Genomic DNA, 27,632 nt, shown 5'->3' on the forward strand with positions numbered 1-27,632 from the left:
ATATTACGCTAATTAAATGACATAAACACAAGGCAAAATTTAGTAAAGTTTAGTATTTCCCACACCTTCTAGGGTTGTTGTTTTTTTTGTGTGTGTGTTTTTTTTTTTTATCAAGCTTATGTTAATTTACTGTCCCTTGTTAAAAATAAGAAAAGTGAATGAGTTTTGTTTGCACGTTGTATGTTATGCATAATTTACGAGATTTTTCATTGGGTTAATTTGCCAGGAATATTTTCTATTTATTAACCTACATGAGTGGACAATATTTGAGATGAACAAATGTGTATGCAGTTCAATTAAATTCATTCTCAATCACAATAGGTCATTGTTCAATATCATCAAGTTCATTGACAATAAGTTAACAGAATTTCAAAAGCAACAATTCCAGCTCATTGGTTTATTTTTCGCGTATATTTCTTGAGTTTATGAGATTTATAAAAGTTCTATTGTAATAGTTTTTGCAAAATAGATGTTATTTTGAGATAATCCAGTAGATGGTGCTATTTGTTTAGGGATTTATTTTTAAAGGTTTATTTTTTTTTTCAAAATTGTGTCTTCTCAACCTGAGAAAAATAAACGAAACAAGGACAATGTAATGCAAAAGCAATTCCACTACAGTTTGACACTCGTGATCGACGAAAGCATATTACTTATTATTATATAAATGAAGAACAAACTTTAGCTTCCACTCCTGAGAATAGCTTACACTCCTGAGAAAGTTCCCAGACACTCATTCCTGCAGAAACCTCACACTTTTGCAAAGTTATTGCTCCATTTTTCTCTACATCAGTCTTTCTCAACCTATATTGATCCAAATATTTGGCATTGGCTTACTGTGTGAAATTTACTAAATTTGGCATGAAGCCATGACTTATTCTGTACAATGACGACAACAACAGGTGGATACACAGTTTATTATACCTTCTGCCATCAAAGCACATGCATATACACACATATACATCCCCGACATAGCTAGATGAACAAAGATTTATTTGTAATTAATAATAATTTTTGAACAAATTAATTGAACTTGGATAATTTCCCATGACACCCTAGATTATCTCTCATGATGGCACCCTGCAGGAAACTGTGCATGGCTTGTATATTTAGGAAATTTCTCAAGATGTTTGCATGCATGTTGACTCCATGTTTGCGGGAGCAGATCAGTGACAGACAGGGGTTTGTGGTTCAACTCATGGGAATTGCATTCCAGAACATTTGCATCATGTGAAACTCGGCCTTTGCTGCTGCCCCTTGGTCACTGCTGAGCTTTGCTTCCAGCAAGGGAACACATGCCAGATTGATCTTGTTTTCTTTTGCTCACAAATGGAATCTTTGCCCCATCTGTTACACAGAAATCAGCAGCACAATTAAAAAGTTCAGGACCCGGGCTAACAAGATTATGCAGATGGTTTTCAATATTCAAATTGCAGTCACACTGGTTTGTTTCTGTTTGGAGGAAAGACAACACCTCATGACTGAAAATGGAAGTTCAAAATGAATGAGTACTTAAATTATTAGTTTGCTTACCTATGCGCTGTGCTTATCTTACTGAAGAGGGTGCTATGTCCCTAAACATATCCCCTGACTGCTTTTATTTACGAGGAACAGTCAATAGAAAATAAAGCAAATGAAGCAAGAATATTTGTACAGTGGCAAATCAATTATTTTTCAGGCATCTGAAAAAGACCCATGCCATTGAACTAACTCTGGGAACCATGTGATATTTGCCAACACAACCAAGTCAGTTTAGTATTCTGAGACGCAGCTCTGCATATTCAATGCTAGATAGGTGAAATAAAATAACGTGTTGCAATCACCACTATCACTATTTGTTTACAAAGCAATCGAGATTTCACTGACATGATACCATCCCATGCATAATTTATCTTATAATGACACTCCCCGAGGTGGACCCCGGATATGATTCCTCACGTTTTCTTTTTGCGAATTTAACATTGCTGTCTTTGTTGTTATAATCTTCGCCGGTCCCTAGATATACAGTATACATACTTGTGCAGTGAAGAAGGTGTGTGCGGGATAGGAGGGGTTAAACTCGGCAGGGTATAGATTGCAGTGGGAGCCCTGGCGGGCCAGGCTGCATTGTGATAGCGACAGATGTCTGAGGGGCACTCCTCAGACCCACACTGCACCCTCGGAGAGCAAGACCGGAATCCGCAGCTGTCACTTGCGAGGCTTTCACCTCCATTATCATATTGAAGCAGAGTCTGGAGACCGACTGATCACTCTTCTCACATACAGGTTGGTCAAACCGATGCTTTTCTTTTCGGAAATATTGTTTTTTTTTTGTATTTTTTTAACGTTTTTTTTCTTTCATTTTCTCAATAGAAAGAAAGAGTGAATGAAAGTACCAGTTCTTCTGTGCAGCTTTCCTATTGTTCTCGCCATTCCTTTTCTCTAATTATGCAAATGCATTTCAATTTCAATAGCAGCGGAGTTTCCCCCCCCCCCCTTCTCTTTTCTTCTCCAGACTGGTTCAGCCTGTGTGCGCTTTACCGGCAGCAGCTCAGATTTTTTTTTTTTTTTTTTTTTTTTTTTTTTATTAAGTAGGCCAACCAATGAATTAAAAATGCACAAAAGGGAAAGCGGAACAAAGTTCTCGAGTTTCGACTTGGTTATATAGCAGAGGACATTTTTGCTGAATATGTTTGAAAATACTTTTGTTTGGTGTGTGCGTGGTCAAACCTGTGAACAAAAAGAGCACAGCAAGAGAGTGAGTGTGAGAGGTGGGGGATGGACACTGGTTGGAAAGTGCAGTCTTATCTCCCAATGCCATTATTACTCCAATTCGTTGTCTAAACCCAGTTTCTCTCCAATTCCTTTGTTACCAACCGGCAGAACACATGCTGCTTCAATCTTTGAATTCATCCTTCATAAACCAAATGTTTTTCAAAAAGAGCTGCTGCGCATTAGTCTTGTTGCTTCCTCATTATATAAAATTGTATTTTATCAATAACATATTAACTATTTCAATCACATTATTCAATGTGGAGACCGGCAAGTGATAAATCATCCACACTGAAATGAAGTTGTTTGAGATATGGTGGTTTTAAAGCAGATACAAGTCAGTTTTAGTGAAATGGCGTAGTGGGGAGTGGCCATAGGTGAAACGGATTTGCAGCCAATCCCAGCACGGTGCACTGTAGCCACGGTGTGGCTTGATTGCTCCACTGCAGCACTATGGACAGTTCCCTGGTCTTTCAATTTGGTGCCCATATGTTGCCCTCACCTGGGTTCTATATGTCAAGTTTGTCCCCTTTTTTATGCACATAAAAGTAGGGTTGTAATATATTGTCATCATTTTTAATACTGTACTCAAATCAAATATGTTGCTATCCTATCATCTGAATCAGGTTTGATGGAAATTTTTCAAACATTGATTCATTCTCTCACTCAGTTGAAATGCAGCTAGCAAAATGGAAGGAACACCCAGTTCTCCTTTCTTTTGTTTGTTGTTTTACTCAGAAAGGAAGTCCAATTGTGTGGTAATCAGCTGCTGCCTTTGATACATCCTCATTGAACGGTCATTGCGCTCACAGACAGTTCGGGTTGTGTACCAATCTGTACTTCCCACTGCAAATAAGCCTGCTATTTGTCACCATAAACAAAACAATAATGAAAATATTGTCTCAAAAATCCATCTAATTCCCCGTTGTAGTGTAGGTGCATGACCAGAGAGCACCTATAGAGCAAAAACTCAAATTTACTTTTTGTAACAAAGAATAATTTGATTCCTATTCTATTTATTTAACCCAGCTAAATGCCAGTTATGAAAAGAACATTTTCATCGCATTGTTCTTTTGGGTTACTGGGACATACAACTGGTACATAATTAAATACAAACTTTATTTTTAATTGAAGAGTAAAACAATATTCAAACATCCCAAATTAAAATAGAGTATGTAATAAATGTTATTTGTGTTATGCTAGTATGGTCACGAGTTTTACATCAAGAGGATCCTGTGTTTAAACTCGTGTTAGTCAGGTGAATTGAATCATCTAATTTACCAGTGGAAATGAATGTGATTATCTCCGTCTATTGAATTAAAGTCAAATAACGGCATGTTATAATGTTATGCAATGCCTTAATCTTTATCGCCTCTTCTTATAGGTGACATCATGGGAGGGAAACTGAGCAAGAAGAAGAAGGGTTACGATGTGAGTGATCCCAAAGAAAAGAAGGATGAGACTGCAGCACCAACAGCAAGTGCTGGGGAGTCTGGCAAAGGGGAGGATGCAGCACCACCCACAGAAGCTCATGTGACAAATGAATCAGGCAAAGTGGAAGAGGAAGCGGTTGGATCAGATTTGGCAGCAGTAACTGAAGCAGTCAAAGCCCCAGAAGAGCCTAATTCCACTCCACCTGAAGAACAAGCACCTCCAGTACCAGAAGAACCAATTGCAGTGAAAGAAGAAGAAGCTGCAGTACCAGAAGAACCAGTCTCAGTCAAGGAAGCAGCAGCTCCGGTTCCAGAAGAACCAGTTGTAGTCAATGAAGAGGCAGATCCAGTATCGGAAGAACCAGCCACATTCAAAGAGGAAGCGGCACCAGAAGAACCAGCTTCAATACCAGAGGAACTAGGTGCAATCACAGAGGCAACAGCTCCAGTTCAAGTGGAAAAAGCTGCAGTAGTAGAAGAACCTACCGCAGCACCAGAGGGGGTGGTTCCAGTTCTAGAAGAACCTGCTGCACTATCTGAGGCAGCAGCATCATTACCAGAAGAAGCTACAGTCAAAGAGACTGCAACCATTGAGGCAGAACTCGAGTCTGCAGCTGCACCTGAACCTGTTGAAGAACCTTCTACAACTGTGACAGAAGTCGAGGCTGCTACTACAACTCCAGAGGAGGCACCCAAAGAGACAGAACCCATTCATGTGACTGTTACAGAGACTGAGGCCATTTTGGAGGAGACAGCCCAACCTCCACTTGCTCAGGAGCTTGAACCATTAGCTGAGCCAGTAATAGAGCAAGAGACAGTTTTGGAGACTAAACTAGAGCAGGTAACAGAGCCTGAGCCAGAATCCGTGAAAGAATCAGAACCAGAACAGGCGGTTGACACACAGAAACCGCTATCTGAGGAACAAGGCCAAGAAGATGAGCCTGTTCCACCAACGGCCACAGATGAGAGCACAGAACTCGAGACTGTGGATGATGACGAGATCAAGCCTTCAAACGATGAACCAGCAGGATGTTTAGAATCTGATGCGATTGCCGAAGCTCCCATAGAAGATGTGCCTTGCCCAGAGAGTGTGGTGGAAACAAAGATGGAAAATGGTGAAACAGAGAGCTCTCCTCTTACAGAGGATGTGACGGAAGTCGCAGCTTTCCCAGCTGTAAATGGAGAGTGCCCAGTCTCCGCACACCCAGAGGAATGTGTTAATGGGATTGAGAAGTCGGTGGAGTCACCTGTCAAGAAGCTGAGTGACTTTGAACCGAAAACGGACATTATCCTGAGTGGGGATGTCCAGGAAGTCCCAGAGGCCGTCGCTGACATGGTGGAGACTCTGAGTACTGAGGTTACACAGGAAGTCTGATCTTTCTACTTAATGTGAATTTTGACAAATCTTCCGGCGATGTGAGAAAGGCGTCAATGAATCACAAAAACAGCAAGGGTTTCAGAAACATCAAAATCATGGTTGTGTTTTTAACGGTAACTCAGACAATGATATATTTTGTTTTGAGCAAAAAAACAAACAACCACACAGTCGCATGTTAATAGACGCAGCTTGGGTAGCTAGCAGGTAAAATCAAAGTACAAGGACATACTTGTGTTTAGAATATGAGAGGTGACCCAAGACAGTTAAACCACCCACAGGACTTAAAATACTGGACAAATGATGGACATGTTAACGAGTGTAGTGATTCAATCTGTCTTTGTGTGTGAGCCCGATTAATATGACAATATTAGCTCACTTTCATATATTCTTTCTATTATGTGCAGAGCCATACAATGCTTTGGCCTTTTATAACAAAGGATACTTGTGAGATCTGTTAAATTTAAAATGATTGAACAGAGAATAAAAAGATTGTCATAGCCCACAGTGAGCTTCTTGTCTTTCTGTGCGCTTCTCAAATTAAAGAAGAAGTCCACCTTGATCATTTCTTGACAATAATATATGTGACCTCACTAGTGTAAATATGACATTCTGATCAATATTACATTTGTGTAATTAATATGAGTTATGAAGCAAAATCCAGCTGTTTTTATCCATCTTGGGGGCGGCAATTTTGCTACTTTGCTGTCGACTGAAGATGACATCACAGTTGCTCAGGGCTCAGGCAACGGCCAATCACAACTCACCTGTTTTCTGAAGCTGAGCTGTGATTGGTTGACCTGAGCAACTGTGATGCCATTTTTACTTAACAGCAAGTTGCAAAATGGTCGCCTTGTGATATTGATAAAAACCTCTGGACTTTGCTGCTTATCTCGTATTCCACTCACGCAATATTAACCAGATTACTTTCGACTAGTAGGGCTGCATAGAAAATATTGTCAAGAATTTTTTTAATTTTTTTTTTTTTTTTTTTTTGGGGGGGGGAGGGGGGGGGGGGGGGGGGCTTGACTTCCTCTTTAAACAGAATTAACCCCTATCAGATACTTGAATGCAAATTTATTCAAAGACACCTCATCACGATTCTTGAATAAAATGGGTTTCATAGCATAAGGCTGTAGACCAACTCTGTTAAAAAAAAAAAATACACTAACAATTTTAAAGTACACTACTTTGTGACATTAGCAATCTGTCTACCTCTAATGCAGGTCACATTTTGTCTGATAATGGAGAGCAAAGTCCTGTAGGTCCCTGCTCACTGCAAATATTTTGGTTTGTGTAATATAAGCTGCCTACTGAAGGCTCAAGTTTGACTCACCTTCATATAGTCTCATGAAAAACACAAAACTTTGGATAAATTCAAGATTTTAAGTTCAACTACCAAAACAAGCTTGCATGGAACCAGTTGACAAAATGTTTATTAAGTTAATGGCTTCTATTGTTGGTGTGCAGAGTACTTGTGAGGAGTATTTTCCCTGCATAGCCTTCTTTCAGGTACAAGGTTTGTCAGAAAAGTTTCAGAACTGGTGTCAAGGAAGATATTTTAGAATTCAGATCCAAACTACAAAGTTTCCCCTGGAGTGTATCTTACCCAGCTTAACTGCCACGCCTTTATGCACTTGTGTTAGAATTCTTCCAGTATCCTCTGCAGTTTCGTCGTCAAGGCTGTGATCCATGTCTTCAAAACAAGTTTCCTTGTTCGACTTTGTTTTGGGTGAGTAGGGAGGTTGCTCTAGCGATAGCATGATGATTTGCTCCTCTGGCAGGAAGTTTTGGATTCTCAGGGCATTTTGTTATATCCACAACTCTCGCCTCTTCTCACACACGTACTGGACAAAGCAAACATTGCAGGATCTCTTTGTTGATCATGTTGCCCACATTTAAGAGAAAACTCCCAGTTTGTAGTTTGGGTATGAAGTATCTTTAGTGATGCCGGCTCTGGAAATTTTCTGACACACGGATGTCACCACGCCTATAGATAGATCTCCTTTTTAGTGAAGGCAGCTCACAGCTCCGTAATGGCATGGATCTAACGGCGACAAGGCAAGAATGCGAGCTAGAGTAATGGAGGGGGGGTGTGTTAGTGATGAAAGGGAGCACTCTGATGCTTCACAGAGCCAGAAAAGAGAGTCTGGCTGCAATTCTGGCACATTCACACTATATCAGAGTCAAATGAGGCTTTAGATGTCTATGATGTGCATATTTTTGTATCGAGCATGTGGGTTTTAGTCTGTTGCCTGACCTGCTGTTCACACCACTGTCAGAAGTCCTATGGTCTTTGTCACATAAATGCTAACGCACATACATTATCACAGGGGAGTCAATATGCGCGTACGCTCGTGCATGGACATTTGGGAGGCGGCTGCACGTGTGTGTGTGAAGTGGAAGAGAGGTGGGAAGAGAGGGATGGTCACCCAACCTTGAACAAACTACTGGACCGTGGGTCAAAGCATATGAGGAGATCTGATAGGGATCATGAAAACATCGCATTGCTTCTTGCTGGGCCAGTCCACATAGCAGCTCTCTACAGTTTCTTAAAAAACAAACAAAAAAACAACAACAACAAAACTCCGGTGCTGTATATTTCTGAAAAGAATGTTGTGGAGAGGGTTTTCAATGGGATTGTGGAGGGAGAACTTGCTGACATGTTGTCCTGTCTTTCCTAACATTTATTGGAAATAATACTTGGCATGCTCGTCGATGGCAGACATTTCTTATTTGTTCTCTGATAACGTGTCAAACTATCGGGCAGTTTTCAACGCTTGAGAAGTCATTATCAAAATAAATGTTTCTAATGCAAAAATTACCACCAGTGCATTCATAGTCTTACGTTTTGTCCAAAAACAACAAATCCCTACATTTGCCTTAATCTTTTCTCAATGTCTTTTGAAATTGGTGAACAGGGCTCTTGTCCTTTGGCTCTTGATTTAAAGTAGCTTCTGTGAAAGGCCAAAAGGCCAGCTGCACTGCCTGGTTACCCCAACACTATGTGCTCTATATTGCAAAGGCCTGCACAAAGCATAGACTGTGTTCCAGCTTCTTTCTCAGCCTGCGGGCGTTAGCTAACTCTGACTGATACTCTCAGAAGCAAGGCGAGAGGGGAAAAAAAATAAAAAAATAAAAATAAAGAGTCTTGAACTAAATCCAAAGCAGCTATTTGATGAAGAAGAGTACGAGCCACCAACCCACTGGGGCTTCTTTGAAGTTTTTTTTTTGGGTGACTATCCCAACTGACTTTGAGCAAGAGGAAGGGTACATCCTAGATCTGTCACTAGTCGATCACAACTCACAGGGCACATATAGCCAGACAACCATTGAAATGTTAACCAGCTAAGCTAACCACCGTGTCACAATGTTAGCTAGTAGATAGATTCAGTAAATATGCATTTATTATTGTCAATTTCACGTCAGTGACGACTGTGACTTTCTTGAATTGAAGGGCACCAACAACTAGGATGGCCAGGTGTTTTGATTTAGGCAGCAGAGTCCTGATTTTCAGTGATGTGTCCTGAGTCCTGCGCAACCTTAAGCAGGACACTGGTTTGTCTCGTATATCATTGGTTCAATAAATGTAAACAAAGCTCCATGTGTGGCTATCTATCAATTCAATTCAATTCACGTTTATTGATCAGACTCAGGTCCATATAACAAACACACATGACATATAAAAAAGAAAAGAAAAACGTATGTCATTTCCTCGCCGTCTTCTTTGACAGCTGTGCTAGTGTTTGTTTGATTTTAATTAATATTTTTTTTACAATTTTGTTACACAAACATGATCTATAAACAATACAAAACTTTATTGTTGATGGAAATACACGGCGAGTCTGATGTATTATTTTTTTTTATAAATATGTCCTTTTTGACCTTATGGAAATGGCCACCCTACCAACAACGCAGTTCACGTACAGTATGTATCTTTCTGCACCAACGTCGATGTCCTTTTAACAAACTCATTGTTAGAATGCTGTAATGATTGATTCCCTGACAATGTATAATCGAAATACAATAGGAAATTTTAACCTAATGTCCCCTGGAAAATTCTCGACAATATGAAGTAACAATGGCTTCAGTGTATTCATTGGCACACATAAGACACAGTCATGTAGAAATTCACCGTTCATGTCGGAATGGCTGACAAATAGCTCTGATTAGAAATAGCATTGGTATGTCCGAGTGAGTCCCAAAATGTTTCCAATGAAGGAGCGAAAAAGGGGGTTACATATTTGAGTGTTCATAGCAGAATAAATTGTGTAAGTGATTCTGTGCAGACAATTTTAGAAATATACTGTAAGGATAAAGGTAGTGATTGGAAGTTAAAAAGTCAAGACAATCTTTATTTATATACAGTTTTATGTTCTAGGCACCCCTCCAGTCTAAACAAGGCATTCGGATTAATATTGTTTTTGTTTAGTATGAATTAAGCAGCAAAATCGACCCATTTTTATCTGTCTCGGGGTGGCCATTTTGCCACTTGTCAACTGAAAATGACATCATAGTGCCTAAGGGCTCAGGTAACAACCAATCACCGCTCACCAGTTTTCTGGGCTTGGGGCAAAATGGCCGCCCCCCTGAGATGGATAAAAACGTGTGGATTTTGCCACTTAATTCAGATTCCACAAACAGAATATCGATCACAATGTCGTGTTTAGAGTCGTGGGGGCGTAAAGAACATATTTTTAGCGCAAGTTCAGACCTCCTTGTTCCCTGAGTATTAAGGAATGTTATGGTGTCTGGAGGATGTGAGCAACATGTGAAGGAAGAAGAAGACTTGAACTCAAAATGTCTGCGGCTTCCTCGCACCAACATCCCCGGTTCTTAAGAGTCAGGTGGCCAATTGACAGTCACAGCTGATCTTTGTTTGTTTTCCAAGCAAGAGGGTGTCAGAGAGAAACGCGCAGGCAAACACGCAGACGGCAAAGCCAAAACCAAACACAGCACACTGGTTCACTCACAAGAAACCTTTTTTTTTTTTTTTAATATACATTAGAAGCCTTGTTGTCTTCCCCCACTCCGTTAAACAGCTTTATTCCTAATTTTCTGCTTTTCTGGCTGTGCTTCACCCCTGAGTCCATTTGGACATGTACGCTAATGCTCCGTCATTGAACCATAACAGGCAGAAGCCTATTAGACCGAGCTTGTGGCAGCGAGGATCAATATTGATCCACAGGATCGGTCTAATGGATGCTGAGTATAGCTGTGATTCCCTCCTTTGTCTGCTTCGAAATCCCCATCACCCTTAACTCCTCACATGTGCTCTTTCTCTTAACACACACACAGACACACACACAGACACACACACAAGCAAACAAAGACACTGCTTTCTATTCTGTCTCACTCTGCTGATGCAGCTGCTGCGCTGACTGGGCACTTTATAGCGGCTCATTTTCTGTGTACTGTGTATCAGTGTCTGCGTGAGTAATGGTAAAGTCTTTTCATAAACACATTGGCCTGTTAGCAAGAATTGTATAGATATTTTTTTTTTTTTTTTTTTTTTTTTATTGTATTTTTTTTTAAGTCTTAGAAAATTTTTACGGGTCCCAAAGCCTTGGAATCCCGGATAACAAAGAGATTTTTGGTTTCGGTGTCTAAACGCCTGAAAAACACAGGTAATGTGGAGAAGGAGTGAAGACACGAACCAGCTAGCATCATCCCAAATTTCCTCTGTTTATTACAACAAATAATCAAATCACTTAAACATATATAATTCACAAAGTGCTTTAAACAAAACACATTCACCAGTTGCAACCTTTGTATATTAACACATAATCAAGTTGGGAGCTTTAGCATTTTAACAATGCTACTAACGTTCAATGGCGTTAGCGTTAGCTACGAGCAGCCTCGCGCACGGTGCGAGCACGTTGACAACCTCGTTTAAGCTTAACACAAGTCCGTTAAATAACGCAAATATACTTCTCCAAACCTATCTTGCTCTTGTCACAAAGTGTTTACATGTGAAACATTCGACTAGAAGTACTTTCCAAACATTACAAACCTGAAAAACACAGGTAATGGGGAGAAGGAGTGAAGACACGAACCAGCTAGTATCATGATCATCCCAAATTTCCTCTGAATGGGGAGTGAGTTCCCTCACTAAAGTAGGAACCTGGGCGAAACAACACCTAAACACAATGGTTCCGTTCTTTTGTTTCCTACCCACGTTAGCATAAATGTGAAAGATACATTTTCACTCAATTGTACATTTTGTATATAAAAAAATGAATCGTGAATACAAAACATGCTCCCATCATCAAAATTATTAGTGACCACATATTTTTGAGTGTCACAAAATGCCAAGATTTAGTAGTTGCAAATGTAGCCATCATAACTAGCGTGTCAGCACAGCTAATTTAGCAGTAAAGACTTGATTATACCACACAATCACTTAATTGTTTTTGCTCAAGTTTGAGGAAGTGCTTGTTCATAGAACACTTGTTAGTATGGTGAATATATTTTATTTTTGTTTGACGGGTTCTATGTACAGTTAGCTTGATTTGACAACCACATTGTCACATATTCGAAATGATGTTTAGAAGGCAACATTCATGGATTAGTTGGTGCCTGTAGAGATTACTCTTGCCTCACAGCAAGAATGTTCTGCAATCAAATGAGTCTCTCTAAAATATAACATCACATGACTTTTCGCATATCAAGCCAACAAGTTGCATTGGCTGTGTTTTATCCCAAAAAGGCAAGTAATCCACAGCGTCTCCCAAACAGCATTCCTGTGGTACATTGTTACAGCTGCAGTCACCAGAACCGTGGAGGAGTGTCCACGGCAAAGAGATGACCTTCACTGTTTCTCTAGTGGCAGATCTGCTGGCTTGCTTTGAAGACAACCACTATGTACTGGAAGTGCAAACCCTGGTGAATTATTTATTCTTGAAATTATGCAACCTCTGATACACATTGAGAAGGGGGCGAAGGTAAATAACAACTGATGGAATGAAAACATGCAGTTCGGAAAAAGGAAGTTGCAGAAAGATACCGAACTTTGTGTACAGTTACTGCATGTTTGAAAGAACCTGGGACACATGACTTGGAAGCACGGTGACAATGTTAAGCGAGTCTGCTTCACAGTTTAGAGTGGTATGACGTCTCCCAGGCACTGACACAGGTTGGTGGGAAACTGTCTTTCTCAGGAGCCAACTAGAAATGGCAGGACAAGCCATAGTACATCTTTTTTTGTTTGTTTGTTTGTTTGTTTGTTTTTTGGACAACTTGTGATCAAATGCTCAAGTGTAAATATTGCATGTGTGAATTCCTCCGTAGATACATTCCCTAAAAGTTAATGCTAAACTGGCAAAACCGGCAAGGTCAATACCACTTCAGCAGATCATGTTCATTACCTAATGAAGCGGAATATTGTTTCAAATCAGCTGTAGCGTGTTCTTTGTGTGCATCTTGTCATGCCGTGTCAACATGCGTTTAACTCTGCAGGACTCTGAAGTGCCGCGACAGATCAGCATCTCAGCTTTTCTGCTCGCGCGCTTGTGTTGACAGGAGAAAGAATCAGACAACATTCCATTAATTAAAAAAAAGGAGGACGATGGCACATGGTTGAAACAAATCAGGAAATTAAAGATTATAGAAAAAGATGTGAGGTTCCTATTAAGACTAAAATTGGCACCTTGGGTTTGTTTGTTTTTATTGAGAAATTTGCAAAAATACATTTTTGTTGCGTTGCACTGACACCCTTTTGTGTGTTTATTTGTAATGGTGATTTTCGCTTCAAGTATAGTTTTTAATGTTGTTTGTTTTATTTGAAACTTGATTTAAAGTTGTATTTCTTCACTGCTATATGAAAAACACTTATGTCCACCCCCCCTCCAACCCAACAGATTTTTACATTTTTTTGGGGGGGATGTCTGCATTCGGTTTCATCCCCAAAACATAAAAATAAATAAATAAATAAATAGTGACTGTTTATATGTGTCGCACCATTCATGTGATAACATATTTACCGTTGTACAAATATTAAGTGTAAATTTTGAACGGTTCACTTGACACACAAACAAAGGTCCAGTAGGAAACAACCTACCTTGCAACTTTCCTAGCACCTCTTAAAATATTTATGCTATAACTGGAGTGTTCAATTTATTTTTTATTTTTTAATTGAACTGTGCCGAGATGTTTTGGTCTCAATGTCTCCAAGAAATAAAAACAAAACAAAAAAAACAACGACTTGAAGGCAGTAAACAACATAACGGACGGAAAGTGGGGATTAGAGACAAGTGGGGAGGGGGCTCATTGTGTCCAAACAACAAGGACTTCAAACAGACTCCTCCCTCCAATGCACTGGGCGAGTGCCGGGACCTCCTTCTGCTGCTAACCCCCCTGCATGCCTCATTAAACCCCTTAACTTTGTCACAGATTCATCGCAAAACACACATGCAAGCACACAAAATGAAACACATAAGGCATGCAATCCCCCCCACACCTCCCCAAATGACGCCCCAGGCCACAGCATTGCCATATGTCCACCTAACAGGGACTGGCAGCTCCTTGCTGCTTTGTACTCTCTGCTTACAGTTGAAACATGCAAGATGACCCCCTTCCCTCCTCTTCACTCTCCCTCAGACTTTTGTAGGAGCAATTGGAAAATGTAGATCAGAGGTCTCTGATGCAACAGTGTCTACACCGGAAGCATATTGCTGCCTGGGTCTTTCATCTATTTTCCACACGAGTTAATGGATTATGGATTACATTTGGTATCTTTGCACTATTTTAGTCAAACAAAGATTTCTGCTATAAAGTTGAAAACTATTATTTCCCTCTTCATTTCATATTATTTAGGGGGAAAAATTGGCTTCTCATTTATGAGTCACTGGCAACGGCTCCACACTTTACACAGTGTAAAAGGTCCACTAAGGCAAAGAGGTAATGATTTGACAAAAGCAGTTTTATATCATCTCGGTCATGACAACCATTGACAAGATGAGGAACGGCATGTTCGTGTCAGTATGGACTCTCTCTTCTAGTATGAAAAAATACAAACTGAAACGTAAACCTAAAACTCTAATCGATATACAGCGAGTCCTCGAGTTAAGGCGCACGCGACCTAAGGCGTTTCGACTTTACAACGCTTACCCTTGTCCGCCATTTTGGCCCCGTCCACCATTTTGGCTCCTTGTCCGCCATATAGCCCGCAGTGTGTTCTCCCCTTGTCTGCTATTTAGCCCTTAGCTAGTGCTAGCGCTTGTGCACTTGTGGGACTATGTTTGGCTTTTTCGCCCTCTTTTTTTCCCACATCATGGTTCCAAAGAAGAAGAAAGCTACGTCTTCTATCATTGTTGGTCCAGTCAAAAGAAAAGCAGTTACCATGGAAACAAAGCTAAACATCATAAAAAGATCGCAGAAAGGAGAGACACCGATGAATATCGGCAAAGACTTGGGCTTCAGTCCGACAGTCATACAGCATCTTATTTTATTTTAATGTATTTTAGATTTTTTTCCCTGCAAATTATCTTGATGTAAATATTGACTTTAATGGGGAAATTAAGTCGAAATTCGGGTTACATCGCTAGCGTAGGAACGGAACTCCAACGTAACTTGAGGACTCCCTGTAGTCCATTTTCTTTAGTCAGAAAGACAAGCAACTTAACTAATAAACATTTTCTATTTGACTGTAAATTTTGAACCATAAACATGGCTACTGGTTGATCTCATCCGCCAAGTTACCCTGGTGGTCTCTTCGCGAGATGTAATACCGGGTAGGATAGGCTGAATGACTCAGCACTGGGAGGTGATTGAGATCCCGCACTGAATTTGTGATGCTGTACTGTCAGGCAAAGCAGGTCAAGGCTCCATCACTCCAAACTCTCAGTGGCATGACAGAGGCAAAGAAGGAAAAAACGCTTCCCTCTGCACTACTTAGCGAAAAAAAGCCAACTCAGCTGATACTCAGTGGAAATTGGAGAGGAAGCAGGAGAGAGGTCTGGAGGGCTGCCCTGATGGTGTGCCCGGCCGGGCATGTGTGGAACTACTGAGCCTCCCACAAAGATTCCCAATAAACATAGTTCCAAAAAATAACAAAGAGTTATCCTTCAAATATTTGCTGTGCAGTTACTTACTGACTTTGCAGTGACCCCTACATGGAGGCTTAAGAAGATTGTACACATGGCAAAGGATGTATTCAGGTAAAAATGTAAAAATGCCTGTGCTTTTGGTGAAAAAGCAATTGGACATTGGACCCACACTGATAGTTGGGGGATGCTATGAATAAAAATATGTTAAAGATGATAGTAATAATTCAATGAGTTGATTTCTAAAATGATTCAGAGAGATTGACCTAGACTGCTCTCATATTTATCAATGAAATCCAATGACATCCACCATATATGTCCACATAGCTGAGAATTTATCATTTGAGCCTTGATCAAATCCACCAAAAGCGCTACACTGGCTGCGTCACCACTTAGACCTTGTTTTAGCGAGTCTAAAATCTAGTCAACAAATCTAATCAACAAGTGGCAGAGAAAGATAAGAGAGATGGAAACCTTAAAATGGAAGTACTGTTTTGTTTTGTTTCTGTCGGGGACAAAGCCCTGTCTTGACTAACAAAAATCTGCCATTAGTTGTCTACTCCGTAAAAATGTTATTATTTATTATTAATTACAAGAAAAATTAATAAAATTATTAAATTAAATAAAAGAAAAATAAATATATGCGAAAACCATCATTTTTAAATCAGTAAGATCCTTTTATGTTTGACATCCTCTATGAACTCTAAAGTAGTCTGCTTATTAATAAACCGATCAAAAAACCTATAAACACAGTTCACTTGCCTGACAATAGCTTACCCTGAATTATATTGCAGTTGAACAACCGCAATTTACAAAGACTTGCTGTGCTACTTGATTCTACTCTTCTGGTGTGATATAATTGTCTGTATTTACACAGCATTGACTGAAGTGATGCAAATGTATTGGTATGTGTGTCTTCATTCATCTTATTATCCCTGACATCTGCTGCTGCACCCTGCCAGACTTTGGGCCTGATTTCATTCCAGCAAAACCGCTGCCATGTAACGAGAGGCTTCGACTCGACCAATCCCTTACAGAGGTTTTCACTCCATTCCTTTTGAATGGAATGAGAGGTACCGGTATAATCAAATGCAGGAATCTGAAGAATGTTGTCATCTATGCTGCTGATTTCTCACATGGAGTGAATGTGACAGACGTTGACCTTAGGGGTGATGTTTGCTATCGTTTTCTAATGTCCAACAATGTGTAATCCAAACAGTGGAATCAAATGATTTTGCATTTTAAACCTCCGTACTCACTTCTAATGGCTGAGAACGTGAGCTCTGTGTTAGTGTACGTTTCACAGAGTCTCCATATAGGGAGGTTGCACGCTCCGACTACACCCACAACAGAGAGCCCTCGTGTCACTTATCTGAGGAATTCACCCTGAGCATCTCCTCTTCATAAACACTCCCATGTGGAGCTAATCACTCTCAGTGTCTCTCACACATACGCACACTTCTCTGCTTGGACAACCACCAGAACCATTTGGAAGAAAAAAAACATGATAGCCATCATGCAATTCCTAAATGACACCTGGAACTTCCCAAAACTTGGCTCACATTGTTGACATAGTTCTCCGTCTGATATTTACAATGCGATCATGGCTCCACCCGCAGACAGGTGGTCTTCATTTAATGTTTCGTTGAAAAATGAGACGGCACAAAGAAAACATGCAAGCGTCAGCATAAAAAACAGATTACATGTCATCATGCTAGATGCATTTATTTCAATTTCGCTTCACAAAAATCTGATCTGTTAAAGTACACCAACGGTAATGCTTAGGGAACGTGTGTTTCCAACGGACAGGCTGAATTTCCCAGCGCCTGGATCTGACTGATCTCGGTGACGGGGCAAATGCCAGAGAGGGGTGACAGAGATAAGAATGGCACCTGGAGAATGCAAGTAAATCATTCCGTACCAAAGCGAGCACACGCTCACATTCAGCGCTACTTTGGGAATGTTGGCGTAGCAACGCTAATGAAAGAACAGAGATCAAACAAAAAGGAAACGACATAAAAAAAGGCCCTGTTTGAATTTGATAGTACTTGCCTCTATTAATCCTCCCACAGTGACTCAATAAGGACCAGCTAGGCTGTATTCTTGCTAACATGCTAATCTTTATTAGTTTGGTAGTTCCCCGCACCCCTGCTAACAAATAACTCGAGAGAAAATAAATGTAGTTGGAGCTAATAAAAAGAATGAGAATGTTTGAAATATATTACAGCTTACGTGAATGTTTTTGAAACAATACGTGCCCCATTTATCAGGCTAATGTGGCGTACAGTGTGTTTATCTTGCCTGAGAGTGTACAGTTTGAACATGTGAATGATGGTCTGCTGGTGTGTATGAGACTGTGTGTGTGTGTGTGTGTGTGTGTGTGTGGGGGGGGGGGGGGGGGGGTGCTGAGTGTAATGCAATACTGAGATTTCCCAGGAGGGAGTGTGTCGCTTTCTGACCCCATCTGGACATACTGACTTCTTCACTCTGAGGCATAGCTGCTAGCAGAACATGAGTCCAGATGACCAGTTGTAGGTTATGTTGACATTGCCATTGGTGTGTATGTCTGGTTTACGCAAACACAACCATCTAATTTTTTAAGATACTTAGTGGGGTAGAATAGGGAGGCCAAACAAAGAAACTATTACAATCTGAAGCATGCCATCTTCAGGGTGAACTCATTTATGTCTTCTATTCACGACTGTACTGTTAAATGGTACACAGAATGGATGGGCAGACAGCAAAAGCCACGATAGCCATAAGTGAGCAAGTATATTCCAGTTGTCTCCCAGTGAATGATTTGGGAGACAAATACACAACACAATCAGTTACTCCTCCATTGTGTCAGGCAACAGATTGGGTTTCCGGTCGCTTCCCAAGTGATTATTGCTCTCTTTCACGTCACAATCACAGAGGCTGGGACTCGATTGTCCTCAGTGACACTTGCGTCCAACTTAAGATTTGTGATCACAAATCAACTTGCTTCAAATTTACCATGGGGCCATTTTAGAAGCAGATCGGGAGCAAATATCAGTATTTACTAACTTGGGGATCAAAATCAGCCCAGTTATGGAGCAATTAGCAAGAAAATTTAATTCCTGGTAAATGCCTTCTGGTTTGTGGCGATGGTTGTTTTAAAGTGCTTGATAACCATCCATTTCTAAGTATTTTTTAGACATTAGCATTACATATTTTGTCCAGGGATACTACCAAGCAAATTACAATAAATAAAAGTAGAAAACTAGCATGAAATATTATACACTGTATTATTGTCTATTTGTTGCTAAATCAAGAACATTAATTACTGCAAAAGATTGCACCTCAGGGGTATCAAAATTCATTTTGATTTGATTTTGATTTGACAGATTTTATCATAGTATACTGTGATTGCTTTTGGAGGCAAGATAATCATGATAGAAGGGAAATCCCCCCCCACACTGCTTCTCCTACAGAACAGCACACTTGCATGGAGAGATCAAACAATCTTTTCCTGCTACAGATTTTTTTTTTTCCCATCCATGCACAGATTGGGTAGTGAGATGTCTGTGGGATACATTACCAGATTAACAATGTATTTGGAAATCATATATGCATTAAAGTAGATCACATGAGGCACGTCTGCCATGAGACTTGTTTAGGCTGCCACACAGAGACCAGCTAACAAATTGCTGCAATTAGGCTTGAAAAATTGTACTCGTACATGTTAATTTAGCGAAATCCTTCTCTACTACAAAATACAAATTATAGAATTTATAGTGACTTTAATTGCTGCAAAACGTGCATCCTTCTTATTCATATGGATGTCGGTATTGTACTTTCACATTCCAGTGTCGCAGCTCCATCTGTTTGTAGGAAGAATGGAGAGGCCCTCGGCCCGACCCCTGAGAGGTTTAAAGTATGCCGGCCTCCCGCAGTCTCCCGGCAAACATTGAGCACTCTGCTCTGCTTTGGCAGGGCGCTTTCCATTCAGCCTGGGCCTCACGAAGAGGTGAGGGCTGAATGACGCCGTTGGATGACAGCCAGGCAAATGGCTGAAAGTAGCAGAGACGAGCTATCAGGAAGCACGTTCTTAATCGTTGGCCCTTTCTGCCTTTAGTCCTCATCAGCTACAGAGAAAACAGACCACCTTTATGGCACAATTATCCTTTATGTTTGCAGCTGACTCATCTTGTGCGCGCCCACGTTTCCTCTCCTTTTATTGCTTAAAGCTTCCAGGGAGAATCATCGCTGGCTATGTTGCGCTTTTGCAGGCAGGACCGCCGATTTAGATTGATTTTAGCATTAACGGCCCCTCCCCCAAGCACAAATCCAATGGCTATTCCTGCGGGTTGAAGATAACACGGATAGGTTCAGCCTATACATTAACATTTTGATAATATGGATGCAAAAAAAAAAAGAGGCCGTGGTCACAAAAAAATGCCAGACAGCCATTCAAACCTTAATTTTAGATCAAATAAGCCACCTGTCTTCTATTGACCTATATTGATGTCAAAGCGTGTATTCAAGCTAACAGGGGCACAGAGTTGTTGCTTTTATTTTTCTTTTAACTTAAAACAATAACTGTATAATAAATCCTGTACTTGTAAAAATGAAACACTATTAATTATGTTTTATAATTCATATAACACTTCAAGCTGATTAAAGTGCCAGTGCTGCAAGGACACACAATTAAGATTCAGCTTCAACATTGCCTTGCTTCCCTTCTAGTATTATCAACTTTTGGTTCAAATATTTGCAATATTACGCACCTCTACTGAATGTTAAATTATGTGCAAAATGATGACCCGCCTCCTTCCAGTTAATCTGACAGTGAAATTTTCCAATAATAACAAATTCTAAATGTAGCAGCTAGACAGCAAAGTCAACTTTATTTGTGTCATGAGCTCAGGAGAAGCAGAACAAACAGTAAGTAATAAAGGGAAGTACATCAAAACATCCAAGACCTCCTCTTACAAATCATAGTGATTGGCAAAATAATGTTATACTCCACAGAGTTACACATAGATGTTGTTTTATTATTCTACACAATTGATTCAGATCTTTGTTTGGTTGCTACAAGCTAATAGTAGCCAGTACTTTTGTTGCCGTTTGATAATGGAGCTTGATGATGACACGACACATTCTTTTTAAAGTAGATGACACAGACATGATAAACACAGTGAGTAAGTGTTCCCATTTTTGTTAGTAAATTACAGTCATAGATATCTTACCATTAGACATCCATAACTGAAAATGACAGCAACCGTACTGTATGTATAAAACGTGATTTCATTTACGTCTCAACATTTATTTAAAAAAAAAAAAGAAAAAAAAAAAAAAAAAAAAGGGGGGGGGGCTATGGCGCGTTAAAGTAATAATTATTGGACTTTTTTCAACAAAAGTCTGGGAAACAATAGCAACTTCTCAATGACCTGTATAAAAGAAAATTGAAATACATCTTTGGGTTCTATGGATCACTTGTTAAGTGTACCTAATGAACTGACCATTGAGTTTGAACAGAACGCTAACTGGCGAATGGCGCCATCTACTGTTATAAACCAAGAATAACTCTCAAATGCTTTGACGCAGCACACCACTCATGTTGCTTTATTCCAGCAGGTGGGACCTCGAGAGCCACGATCCTGCCTCTTTTCGATATCTCACTCCACGAACACACCTGATTCGATGAACAAGGTCGTCATCAGGCTTCTACAGAGCTTGCTGATGAGCTGATCGTTTAAGTCAGCCATCAAGGTCTCAAGGACCAGGCATCCTTATACCCTGCTTTCATTTCTAAAGACAGGAGTGGCTGAAATTGGATTACTAAAGCGTTGAACAATAATGCATAATAAGTGAGCATACTTTGAAACAATAAAGAAAAAATAATGGGTTAAACAAGGAAAGTTTGGCAGCTATAAATTATTTTTAGGATAAAGTCCTTTCAGAGATCGAAACAGTGACACGTGACACTAGTATAATATGTAATCAAACAGTTTTTATGTAATCTACTGTAAATGGATTGACCTTATATAGTGCTTTCTACACCATGTTTATATACACATATTTTCCAAAATGTATTCACACGCCTTCAAGAATGTTAAATACCGGTTTGGCCAAAATGACGTTTAAGTGCAGATATTTGAGCAGAAAAAGAATCCTGAAGAGCAGCAACAAGGAAAAAAAAAACAAAAAAAAAACCCCAGAAATCCATAGATGTGGTTTTGTGAATGAGTTCATAACGAGTACCTGTCTCACAGCTGTAAAGTAGCAGAGGTCTGTGACATTGCGTTGTAGATGAATGTGTTGTTGAACGGCACAAACTGGTGGCTGATGATCTTTATGGCCTCTTGAGCAGCTGAACCTGAACAGACGCAACGTTAATGAGAAAGAAATGATCGTGGGATATATTACATTAGTGTCAGCTTTACCTCCCATAAAAGCAGAAACTGTATGTGGCTCTGCTGCACCATATCGACAGCTACAAATAAAATAAAACAAACATTTTAAAACATGAGCATCCAATAAGGATATAAAGCAGAAACTAGGACTTACAACTCGTGCACGTAATCATCCTTAATGTTGACGTTGAGGTTGTACTCCTGCAGCAGGCTGGTGACACACAGCTTCAGCTTGCTGATATCCTCTTCTACTTGATAGTTATACACTCCTGAAAAATGACAACATGTCAACTGAGACCACCTTTTATTTGCCACCTAAAGGAATCATTCAAAACTTAACATAATTTCCCACAGGCACAGTACCAGGGTAGCGGGAGTGCTGCTGGTAGAATCGGTCGACGGCTCGAAGCATGAGGTAGAAGACCATCTCGCTATCGGGATTGTCCATACATGAGGCTGCAGAGAAGTGAAAATAGTTAATATGATCATCATCAGGGAGCATATACATAAATATAAACAAACTACAAAACAAAAGCGTTACAAAAAGTATAACGGTAGTGTAACATACTTATAAAAACAAAAAAAATCTTGCCTCACTGTACTCACAAATTGACTTAGTCCTACACAAAGCTAGGTGAATACAAAATTAGCTGCCCTTTCTGCCACCTAGTGGAAAAGCAATGAATTGTTCTGCCAGTCACAATGTCATTGTAGCATAGATAGATGAACAATGAGCAAAGATACAGTATTTGTAGTTATTATTATTATTAGAAAAAACAAAAAAAACAAAAAAACGATTGAGTGTGAATCTGAATACTTTCCCGCAGCACAACTGATAATCTCTCATGGCACAAGACAGACTGGAAATCACAGCTATATGGGAAGCGTGTCTCCAACGTACTGATTTCGTCTCTGTTGACTGAATCCACGTTATACTCTTCCGCCAGAGACCGACAGCGCACCACCCGTAGGAAGGATGCATTCTTGCCTAGACAACAACACACATACCGCCAACAAGCGGGAATATTCAAGCTGCTGTAGCCAGTGACACAATTCAGAATTCAAATGTAAAATATCCGGAAGAATCAGTGTTACAGGTGAGTTAGCGTTAAGTTCCATAACAAAATAGCGACAATCCGTAACATATGACGGCTATGTTTAGAGCTTTGAACAAAAACCACACCACAGACTTAACCACGTGTCAATATTTAACTGTGCTTGCACAAAATATTGAGTTTAATATTGGATACTGGATCTCAAAATGTGAGTGATGCTTACAGAAGAGTCTGATGTCATTTTCAGAGATACTTTCAGGTGCCTGTTGAGGGGGGAAAAATACAATGCTTCAAGATTACGCTCCAATTAAATACATTAGTAGTATGTGAACATCCAAGTCAAGTTCATTTTTTTTAATCGCTTATTCTTTTTCTGTGGGCAGAAGCCTGAGTACCAATTTAAGCATCGCATGCAGTACAACCAATCATCTACAAAAGTCAGTCAGTCATCACCAAGTTTGCTATAAATGGGTGTCAGCAGAAGCATGGAAAGTATTACTTCCAGAATTCAATAATGATCAGTTTTTCCATGATATCAGGACTGGCTGCATGCTCTGATCATTTATCAGCTGTTCTTTACAACCTATTTGTTTTCTTTTGAACTTTTATGCATGATAATTATGAACACTGAATTTTTGTCATTTCACAAAAAGTTTTGCTCAATTAAATCAAATAAAATTGTTGATAATGAAAAAACAATTTTGACTTAAAATCACATTGACTAATAAGGAATAAAAACAGCATGTAGCTAATATAATCTAGAACACAGCGTATAACATTTCTGCAGGTGATATTTTATATGTGACGTAGCAAACGCAAACAAAAGGGGAATTCCTATTATTACTGTAATGTATTTAAAATAGGGCTGTTGCAGGAGGGAAACCACTGTGAACAGCACAGATGACCGTGAATGGAATCCCAGCTATGTTATTTTTTCCATGGTTTACTGAGAATTGTGCCTATTATTATTTGCAACTGTTGTACTGTCGCAGATTCACACAGGACGATAGCATACCTTCCCAACAGACTGCACCAGACTCTCAACGTATCTGCCAACAGACGCTGCATCCTGCAGGGCCTTTTCCCTGTAACTGTGAGAAAACAATTTCAACTGGAGCGCATACGCTAATATAAAAATACAAAGTGTGAATTGTTGGTTCGTAGTTATTGGCCAATTAGGCTGTTGTGTTTTAAATTACTGTCATTTTTTGGGGGCGAGTGTCTTTATCGTTACTGATCAATGGCTAATATTTTGGATACATAACTATATATTTATACTCTTACACATTCTGAAGATTGATAAACTTCTGGGAGTCTGCGATCATATCTGGGATGGTCCCCCGTACAGGTAGGCTGCCACAGCCTTCATTGTGTACAAACTCCTTTACAGCTCGCAGCATAACCCAAAAAGGCGAAGTCTGTCAACAAATACCAGTGGATTGAGTTTCACCGTACATTAATTCATAAAAAGCAAGATAAAAATCCAAAACCTGTGATGTTATGTTGTTACATTGATCATCATTGAAGAGATCTTTAATAGCACTTGGGATCTGAAAAAAAAACAAAAAAACAAGCATCATCTGTATATTTAGGTATGTAGTTTACTGGTCCTACAGAAAGCTGCCCTAAGGATTATTTTTAAGTGAAATAGGCATGATTTGTAACATATTATGAATTGACACCTTGGTTGGATTTAAAGCAGTATTGACATTCTTAATTGCTTCCTCAAAGTTTTCTTCATCCTCGAGGACGCCATTCTCATTCTTCAGGATTCCTAAAGTAAAACACAGAACGACAAGTTAGAAACATGTGTAAGGGATGTACAGGTAGGACATTCAACTAAATGAAAGACTGCACACAAATACCTTCCCGAATAATCTGTCTAAAGGCCTCTTTCTCCTTGTAATTTCTGGGTGGCTGGGAGTCTTGCTAAAAAGTACAAGGACATGTAATAATAATTGCACATCATTACAAATACAACTACCTGTGTTCAAAAATTGGACTCTACCTCGCTGAGCCATTTTTCAAGAACTTTAGCAATGATGACAATCCAAGGTGTGTGACTGTGATCCTACAGAGCAAATATGAACAAATCTATTAATTGAGCGAAGCAATAAAAACATGCACCGTCATGCAAAATACGCACCTTTTTGTCCATGCTTTCAAGGTCATAGGAATTAATGTGCTTCTGGAATTCAGCAAAGGGCTGGTCTAACCTTAGATCTTCTAAAGCATTGTCGGGGTGCGACTCAATCACTGCAGACATGACAAAATATAAAGAAGAGGACACAGATGACTTATGAAGTACTATGCTTACAGTACACGACATCGCTCATGTCATTATGTACTCAATTCAATCCTCTGAACTGCAAAAATCACACTTGTATTGAAAGGTGAAACGTCCCGTGTGTTGATGCATGTATATCAAATGCTACTAACCTGTGTGCTCTTGCACAACCAGCCTCATGTAGCCAATGAGGCCATAAGTTTTACAAAGCAGGAAAGGTACTGAGGCACTCCACAAAACTGAGCCTAGCCTCAGACTCGTGCTATTAAGTTTCAGAAGAGGGGGGAAAAAAGGAAACAAATGTTTATTAAGTCAAAAAAGGATGTTACGAGTTTAACAATAATAACAATTAAAGTAAAAACACTGATTATTTTTTTAGGCACTGCCGTGGCCTGCAAAATATTTCCAAGTGATCCATTCATTTCATACTTTTGTCACAATTATGTCATAAAATCTTCTTAGTGATCTTGTACCACTTTTAATTGCATTTATGGGCAGTAATGGTAAAAACTTACTACATTTCCTACCTTTCAGACAACTGCACACCAATAACAATTGTAAATCTATGGAAAAACTCTGGATTGTTGTCCAAGAGCATGTCAGGACTCTAAAAATAAGGACAACACAAGAGAGAAAGAACAACGATTTTTTTCTAATTGTTAAAATTTCTTATATTTTCTCCTATTATGCAACTTTGTGTTATAATGTGCACCGACCTCCTCAACAAAGTTGCCCGATACATCAGTGTTCAGTTCTTGGAGCAGCTCGGTGGCAGCCTGTGCTCTGTTCTGCAACATAAACACTCAGGTTAGGGACCACTGACATACTGCGAGCATAATAAAATGCAAGTGCTGAAAACAAAATGATTCAACATTGGGGAAGTTGCGTATTGTATACACACTTATTAAACACGTGAATGTACCTTTCCAATGCTGTTGTAGCTTAGGAAAAAGCTGCAAACCAAAACAAAATAGTGATGAACAGACAAAAATCAATAGTAAGACCTAAAAGCTAAAGTGTGTCTTACTTGTGTCCTACATCTTCCCCAGAAACTGCGTGACCATCAACTATAGTGAACGCTCCAATACCTGACGAAGACATGTGGGTTACTTATTCTATTCTTTGAACACATAAGTATTTCCTAGTGCAGTTTATCATTAACACAGAAACATTTTACCAGGAAGCACGAGGTTTTTTAGTATCTCAGTCCCAGTTGCTGTCGCATTGATCAGGCAAACATGGGCATTCTCAAGAGCTTCTTGACCATGGTCCCCCCACAATCTGTAAGCACACAACATGTGTCCATATGTAACAAACTGACTTGGTACTACTACAAAGAAGGACAAAATGAGACTGCAATGACCAGGAGAGACAGATTTCCTTAGTACAGTAAGTATCCTAAGATGATTCTTCTGATTCTAATAACAAGCAGATGAAAGAAGTGGAACTGGGTGTAGTAAAGTAACAAATTATATACGCATGTATCATGCTATCACGTTAACAACAACCTTACTAAACAGTGCGAAAGCAAACGCCAAACAAAGACACTTTAAACTCAACCATAGCAAAAGTAAATACAGTCGACAGTTTATGTAAGCCGAGGCTGCATGTAGTAACGCGGCTAATGCTAGCGCTTTATGTCCGAGCTGCTGTATCGCCATTGCTTTTGAGCAAATCGAGATCACTGGGAAATAATTTTACGGCACATACAACCTAACTCAAAAATGAATTACCTTAGTTGCCTATCATATTTCTGTTCTTTGGCTGCTTTAGTGGCTGCCATGACATCCGGCATCTGTCACTGCTAGGTAAAAGCGAAATCGCTTGCCCAACGTCAGATTCGACACATATTTCCACACAATGTGATTCACACTCGCATTTTCAGCACATCAATGCGACTAGATTTTATTGATCAATTGCAATACAGCATTGGTTTTAAAATGTAATAGAAGGTAAGACATATTCATAGCAAATATGGGGAATAACAATTTTTCTAAACACCAAATCTGCATTTTGTATTCACTAACAAAACAGGGTCTTGTATTAATTTAGTCAATGTGTTATTTATTTATCTGTCAAATATATTTTTTCCAGCTTGTGTACCATGTACAGTGATCATCATCATAGACCGTTAACAACAACAACAACAACAACAGCAACAACAACAACAACAACAACAACAATAATTGTAATAATAATAATAATAATAATAATAATAATAATAATAATAATAATAATAATAATAATAATAATAATAATAATAATAATAATAATAATAAATAAATAAATAATTGATGAAATAATTAAAAATCGG

At 39.4% G+C, this 27,632-nt stretch overlaps 2 protein-coding genes across 4 annotated transcripts; one reads left to right on the forward strand and one right to left on the reverse strand.

Moving 5' to 3' along the window:
• Positions 1 to 898: 898 nt before the first annotated feature.
• On the reverse strand, positions 899 to 27,163 carry nae1 (nedd8 activating enzyme E1 subunit 1). Of its 3 annotated transcripts, none has more exons than XM_077519479.1 (21): positions 27,052 to 27,163; positions 26,496 to 26,599; positions 26,346 to 26,406; positions 26,241 to 26,271; positions 26,035 to 26,106; positions 25,846 to 25,925; positions 25,471 to 25,580; positions 25,178 to 25,287; positions 25,040 to 25,102; positions 24,897 to 24,960; positions 24,714 to 24,805; positions 24,522 to 24,581; positions 24,316 to 24,449; positions 24,047 to 24,122; positions 23,255 to 23,294; positions 22,878 to 22,964; positions 22,340 to 22,432; positions 22,131 to 22,245; positions 22,007 to 22,056; positions 21,825 to 21,939; positions 899 to 1,344 (listed from the first exon to the last, which is right to left on the reverse strand). In XM_077519479.1, the coding sequence occupies exons 1-20, from the start codon at positions 27,111 to 27,113 to the stop codon at positions 21,830 to 21,832; spliced, it is 1,614 nt and encodes a 537-aa protein (XP_077375605.1). In that variant the 5' UTR covers positions 27,114 to 27,163; the 3' UTR covers positions 899 to 1,344; positions 21,825 to 21,829. The 3 variants fall into 3 exon arrangements, with proteins under 3 accessions (XP_077375605.1, XP_077375606.1, XP_077375604.1); XM_077519480.1 differs by lacking the exon at positions 899 to 1,344 and adding an exon at positions 11,293 to 13,064; XM_077519478.1 differs by lacking the exon at positions 899 to 1,344 and having other exon boundaries at positions 21,155 to 21,939.
• On the forward strand, positions 1,922 to 6,063 carry LOC144017665 (uncharacterized). Its single transcript, XM_077519477.1, has 2 exons — positions 1,922 to 2,262; positions 4,133 to 6,063. Exon 2 carries the CDS (start codon positions 4,141 to 4,143, stop codon positions 5,554 to 5,556), a length of 1,416 nt encoding a protein of 471 aa, XP_077375603.1. The 5' UTR covers positions 1,922 to 2,262; positions 4,133 to 4,140; the 3' UTR covers positions 5,557 to 6,063.
• Positions 27,164 to 27,632: the final 469 nt, after the last annotated feature.

This window comes from Festucalex cinctus, chromosome 4 (assembly GCF_051991245.1).
Source record: "Festucalex cinctus isolate MCC-2025b chromosome 4, RoL_Fcin_1.0, whole genome shotgun sequence".
Classification (NCBI taxonomy): domain Eukaryota; kingdom Metazoa; phylum Chordata; class Actinopteri; order Syngnathiformes; family Syngnathidae; genus Festucalex; species Festucalex cinctus.